Below are 7128 nucleotides of genomic sequence, written 5' to 3'. Positions count from 1 at the left end.
TGCTTTCATAAGAACATACGACAAAAAGAAAAAAAAATAACTCTAACAACAACCAATAAAGAAAAAGGAAGATGAGCACTACATAAGAAGACTAAGGGCTTGTTTGGGTGAGCTTCTAAGAAAAAATCTTTTTTCGATTTATCTTTTTTTAAAAGATCTTATGAAAAAGTAAAAATAATTTTATGTTTGGGTATCTCATGTAAAAAGATCTTTTTATTTATCAATTATGTTTGGGTATAACAATATAAAAATACTTTTTTGTTTATTTATTATATGAAAAACATTTTTTTTAAGGAAAAAAGATCTTTTAAAAAAAATGTAAATTACAGCTTCTCAAAAAAGATGTTTGATTTTTCTAGTGCTTTTACTTTTACTACTAGAAATTTGCCAAACACACTAAAAAATAAAAAAAAATATTTTTTCAATAAAAAAAGATCTTTTTTTTATCAAAATAATGACGCCCAAACAAGCACTAAGTCCACCAACTAAAACAAATGCAAAAAAATCAAACCACCAAATATAAAAGTCACTTTGTACAACTCCAATGCCTAAATCTTTTGTACTACAAATTATTTTAAATAAAACACCTTTCAAATTTAACTTTAGTTTACACATATTTAATTTAATTCTACAAAATATAACAATTTTTAATATTTGTTATATACTATCATTAATTTAACGTCCCGTGATGCGCGGGTCTCATTCTAGTTATGTTAAAGAGAATATATTGGCTTCAACTAACCTGTGCATACAAGAATTTCTTGCTAATCTACACCCGTGGAAGATAAAATAATGAAAGAAGCTGCCATTCTTCATATCTTCCCTGAATTTAGTTCCTGTTCCATCTTCTGTCATTCCTTCTATCATTGCTGCTTCTTGCGCCGTCATTCTGGAGTCTACCATACTTGAGAGGCACAATTTGACGGATGTATAAATTTCCAGGAAAGTTCCTTTTCTCTTTCGGAATTGTTTGTAATCGTGGCAACCAGTATGCAACGTATTCTCCTTCCGGATCATATGTTTGTGCCTGAAAAATGGGTGTAAATAGTGTCATTTCAGTTCCAAAGTTTAATCAGTCTACTAAATTGTTGAGCCCTTTTGAATTTGAAGAAGCATGCTTAGAGCTATAATTCTTTGTTTTGATTGTATTTTGACACTACAACTCGATAGAGAGAAATGCAACTCAATCTATTTACAGGATCAACGTTAAATTTTCCATGGAACACTGATACTAGTTTTAGCTACTTACTTGTTTCGGAATGCTGAAATATCGATCTTCTCTTGGATCATTCCCAACTCCTGAACCAGAAAAAGCATGTATTGTCATTTTCAAGTTTCATTGTATAGAAATCTATTAACTCAATAATGATGCATGCATGGCATAATGACCCTATACAAATGCTTTCTATTTTCAGGAACTATGAACCGTCCTGCAGCTACATTTGACAACAGCTAGAACTCTGATCAAAGAACTAATTTGTCTGTGTGTGTGTATGTTTTTTTTTCTCTTTTTGCTAATATATTTATGGAATTTTACTTCCTTATTCTATAATTAATAGAATAATGCTATACACATAAGTTTTTTTATTAATCAAGTCCAACCAAATTAGTCTAACATAACAAAAATTAGTTATAGTTAACATTATTCCAAGTCTTATTATTTAATTTAGTTGGACTTGGTTCATAAAAAGACTTGGATGTGTAGCATTATTCTAATTAATATACACTAAGAGAAACCAATATACAGTAATTAACAAAAGTATAACAGATAACACCTAATTTTCCACCTAGGCAAGTTAATTACAAAACCTGCCATATCCCGTAGTTCACTCAATTACAAGGTGAATTCGATGGTGCCTATAACTTGGTGTTTAACTTTTGCCTAACTTACTTTTTATGCAACTTTTGAATATTTAATAATTATTAAATATTGATTTTTAACCCTTTTTGGTAAGTTAGATAAACACTTTTAAGCACCATAGCAGTTACCCAATTACAATTAGGTCTCTAATTTTTAATTGGCTTGGTACCTTACAGGTACTTGCAAAGTAACCTCTACAAAGTTAGTCACATGTAGTTAATTAGCTCAGTTATTCAAGTATGCTTACCTGAACCATAAGTCCAGTTTCCATAATTAGAACATGGATCATAATCTAGAAGACACGTCTCGAACCACTCTGCTCCCATTCGCCAATCTATGCCCATATCACGAACAAGAAATGAACACACAATCTGTCGAAAAGGTAAACCGAATTTCAAGTTTGAGTTCAGTTGTAAAGGTGGGGAAAATCCCATAGAATATCATAATATATTAATATCATCTATCTTGGATGAAGAATTTAATTGTACCAATTACAAGAAAAAAAACACAATGGTTTCCGGCTCACCTGCCGTCCTCGGTTTGACATAAACCCTGTTGTTGATAGTTCTTTCATATTGGCATCAATCAAAGGATATCTAAAAGTTTATGCCCAATAAAAGAAAGAAAAGAAATCAGAGTTAAGTAAAAATGATACACTTGGATAATTCAGATGGTCTTAACTCTTTAGTGTATCTATGAGTGACCTATGTTTCCAACAAAAAACCTATGTTTTCTAAAACTAAACAGATTCTAACAAAACGTATATATTATCAAATTTATGATATCAAATTAGAGGTGGTCAAAGTTCAGGTTAGAGTTTGTAGGACAATACACACAACATCAAGAAACATTGTGTCGATAGAAGCTGTACCCGGTACGGCCGTCTCTCCATGCTTCAGCAAATTACCTAAATAGAAAATTGAATTCCCATATTTCACCGATAAAAACCGGAAGTAATCCCTCCATATCAACTCGAACAAGACCCTGTGAAACAGAGATGGGTTCAGAAGAAGGGTGAAGATGTCAGCCCATCACTATGTTTAATAACCCCCTTCGGTTTCAAATAACTTTCTGGTTTTAGATGTTGACATGAATTGAGAAAATGATTAGTAAGTATTTTAGTTAAGAAAGAATGAAAGATATTTTATTTACAACATACATTACTGTTAATATTAATCTCTCTTCCTTAAGTACTTTTCTTACTTGTTCTCTCGTCTCGTGCTATTCCAGTTGTGTTATTCAATATGGAAACTACAATGAGAGAATGCATAGAGAAACAAACATTAACGAGAGATATGCAACGTTACCACTTACCAGTATGTAGAACCATTTGCTATCCTTTCATTCTCATATCTCTTCACCTATTAAAGAAGAGGATAAGCTTAGCTTAAAGAAGACATTAGCATGTAAAACACAAAAAGAGATTATTGACAACTTGAACCTCTTCATGTATTAAACGAGGAGACAAGCTTCCAAATGCAAGCCATGGTGAGAACTTAGTGGAGTAATCAGGTCCTAACATTCCATTTCTGGTCTCTTTATATACCTTTAGCAAATCCTACAAATGTGAAATCTCACAATTGCGTTAGATAACCCAATATAACAAAACATAGATTTTCCGAATCGACCATAGTCTCCATTGGCCCCTTGAACCGGTCATGCAGAGTTATTGATAAATTCTCTATATGAAATTCATAACTAGAAGAAGTGAAGAACTATCCTAATGAAATATCAGTTTGGAGTTGGAGCAACAATTTCATAACATAGATTTGCATTAACAATTTGATATAACTTCTTACCTTCTTCCAAAAGTATTCATATACTCTGCTCAACGCCGCAGTTTCACCTCCTACAAATTTCATCCCCTTGCTAACCTATATCAAAAGGAAGAAAAAGAAATAAAATAACCAAATTTATTAACCTTTCATAGTTTCATTGTCTATCAGTTAAAAATACTCGAGTTTCTTGTAAGTGAAGTCATAAAAAATGTATGGAAAAACCTACATTCTGTGAGCTAAGTCCCAGCTTCTCTAATGAAGGAACACACCCCCAATCCTCAACAAGTGGAGGAGGTCCAAGCAACACAGGAAGTTTGATGCACGGACGTATCGAACACTTCGCCTCGACAGTCTGCAAGTTTTGATATCATCATAAGTAGTACTAAAAGCCGATTACCCGATTCTTATCGGTTATATCTATAACTCTCGAAACAAATTGTCATTGGCAGCATCATGCCTTACGAAATTGAGTATACACGTCTGGCAAACTACCGGCATCAAAAGGAAGGTCGTCTATGTGGTACAAGGTGGTACCCCAAATCAATTGTAACTTGGGGAAGTTGTTTGAATTCGTTGAACTACTGGATTCCCCGGATGGCATTGCTACTTGTCGAAGACCTTTGCTGACTAATCTTTCAACATTCAGCTCCTCACTGCAGGTTTCTTTCTGGGCATACACCTAACAATATTATACTATTCATTAATCAGCCCTATAGATCCAACAAGAAAATATTGAAATTCCCTAATTTGAAATAATTACTGAACAGGTATTTGTACTTTAAAAACTCACTGTATGAGCTTTGAAAGCTTTAGCTAGAGAAGGAAGAATATCTTCAGGCTTTCCGTGTTGTATAAGCAAATTAAGTCCAAATTTTGTCAAGTTCTTCCTCAGGTCGGCCAAGCATTCGACGAAAAATTGAGCTCTCAATGCTGCCAATAAACCATACCACAACAAAAACAGAATAGTAAGCAAATTTAAATGCTGATTCAACATTCCCTGCTCATATTCTAACATCTACAGCCTCAATTTGTGATACTATGTCCTCGCATATTCAATCCATATGAAAAATGCATATGGCTAATCTTTGTTCCAATATGTCAATCTTATATTCTAGAAAGTCAAAATTATTCATCATTTAACTAACATAACATCATTGTAGTTTATAGCAGCCACTTTATTATATAGTATTAAGTATTATGATAACAAAAATGCACATTCAATAATCTCTTAGACATAGTTCATTTTAGTAAGCAAATCACTACTTTTGGAGATTATATTACAAGTATGTATTCCTGCAAATAAAAAGAATTTGCTATGCGGTATGCAGATAAAAATGACACAATCAAGTTATTTAAATATGCTTCAAAGTGAAAGTAACCAGAAATATCCTCTAGAATTATTGCAATATCAGTGTATCCCATAGTTTCATTATTTTAAAAGAAAAAAAAAACATAGAAAGTCATACGAGTAATGGATGCATGCAGCTATTGTTGCTAGCGAATTAATTAGAGAGTTTAATTTTTATGCATTGAAATTATTCAACCATGTTACCTATACACAAAAAATCAGCCGTAAAATCAGTCATTCGGATAAGTTTAAATACAAAATACAAAATACATTAAACAATATATAGTAGCTGGTTATTTTTCACTGGTGGCTAATTTGGGGCTTATTTTTTTAGATATGGAAAAACATTGGTATTATACAATGAAATGGATGTTTATATAGTATTTACGTTGCTATGATGTCTGTACAAATCGCAAGTTGTGTTTTACTTTTTTTTACCTTTTTCTTTTATTTTTCATCTTTGAACCACACAAAAACGCAGGTTGTGTTTATTTAAAAAAAAAAATCAAAATAACCTGTGTTTTGCATTTTGTTTTTTTTTTTTGTGTTTCCAACAACGCAAAATGCAGGAATACACAAAAGTATACAGAATAAACCGTATTTAAAAATGACTTGAAATTTTTGTACTTTCACATTAGTTTTTTTAAGAATACATACTCTTAAAAATTCATAAATAAAAATAAAATGAAATCATATATTCAAAATTATTATTTGTTCAATTGTGTATGCATACAGGCAACCATGGTATAGTACGAATGGTGCTCCCTAACACAAGCAAAAGCTTAGGGAAAAGTTGGATTCTAGAATATAAAGTTAGATTAATTTTTTTTTTGGAAAATAATTTTTTTTATTTTATAATAGAAAAAGTTTTCACAACAACAATAACAGAAGTTGCGGATTTGAGTGTCCTATCCTCAATAAAAAAACCTGCTGTAGTGCTAATATAATAATATTAATAATACTAGTAGGACTATAAATTTGCGGGTCCGTAATTTTGCACAACACACCTGATACAATATGTGTGAATAATACTATTTTTTCTTCTATTCTTAAATTATTTTCTGCTAATTTGGATGATCAATAAATACTTATTTTTCACTCACGGTGGATCAAAATCAAATCCTATATTAAATCCAAAAAAATAAACAATTAATAAAAAAAACAAAAATAAAAAAGATTGTAAGATATATACCTCCAGTTTTGGGAAAACCAAAATGGTAAGTGGTGGAAAAGAGGCGAGGATCAACACAGAAAACGGGTAAGAGAGTTTCCGAAGAGAGCCACGCTTTGTAGAGAACTTCATTGTCTAACACCCTCAGATCATTTCTGAACCACACAATTGCCGTCCCTTTACCACTTCTCTTGGCCACATTTGCATTGTAGGTTCGGAAAGTGTGGTCTGCCACGCGGTCCATATCGTTGGCACCTAGGTCTGGCACGTGGTAGATCGATGGTGATGACGGTGATGGAGATGAGTTCATTGTTGAGAATGTGAGGAAGCGAATGAAGGGTATTGTGGACTTTGAAGGAGTGATGCGAGTGGTGGTTTTTGCGGAAAGAGATGGAACAAATGTTGTTTTGAAAAAGGGAACGGCCATGTGAAGCTACGTTTCGTTTATGGTTTGGTTTGGTTTTGCAGAAGGAAAGGAGGGATGACCATGACACGTGGCGACCTTATGTTTCGTTATACGTGGACACATGTTAGCCAATGGATGCACTTTATTTTTTTTCGTTTAACGGATGCACTCTTTAGAATTACAAAAAGCTTAACTATCAATTTCTATCCAAAAAATTGAGCAGCTGACAACAAAATTCTTAAAAAATATTATTGACAAAATAATCAATAAATAAAAGTAGGATAAAAAATTAATAAATATTATATTTTTTATAAATTTTAAAATTTGGCCTCCAACTCAATTTAGTTTTTTAATTTTCAATGAACTTAAATTGTACTCTAAAACTTTAAAGCGTGACTCAAATTAGTCCCTACATCTATTTTCGTCAATGGAGAGAAATGACATGACATGATTAAACAACATCGTTTTCCTCTTACTCTTTTTCTTCCTCCTCAATGTCTGGACCTCTCACCATTCTATTGCTATCATCCCTGATCATACATTTTTAACCCCACCATCCTCATC

At 32.3% G+C, this 7128-nt stretch overlaps 1 protein-coding gene across 1 annotated transcript; it reads right to left on the bottom strand.

The window, feature by feature from the left end:
• Positions 1-486: 486 nt before the first annotated feature.
• LOC107463103 (cryptochrome DASH, chloroplastic/mitochondrial) lies at positions 487-6638 on the bottom strand. Its single transcript, XM_016081841.3, is given in 13 exon segments — positions 487-1027; positions 1250-1299; positions 2109-2232; positions 2388-2457; positions 2733-2760; positions 2763-2845; positions 3176-3222; positions 3303-3419; positions 3661-3735; positions 3866-3991; positions 4097-4318; positions 4430-4569; positions 6180-6638. Coding segments are annotated over 13 exon segments (1686 nt in total). The 5' UTR covers positions 6586-6638; the 3' UTR covers positions 487-829.
• Positions 6639-7128: the final 490 nt, after the last annotated feature.

This window comes from Arachis duranensis, chromosome 8, assembly GCF_000817695.3.
Source record: "Arachis duranensis cultivar V14167 chromosome 8, aradu.V14167.gnm2.J7QH, whole genome shotgun sequence".
NCBI lineage: Eukaryota > Viridiplantae > Streptophyta > Magnoliopsida > Fabales > Fabaceae > Arachis > Arachis duranensis.
This window is presented reverse-complemented; position numbering and strand designations above follow the sequence as displayed.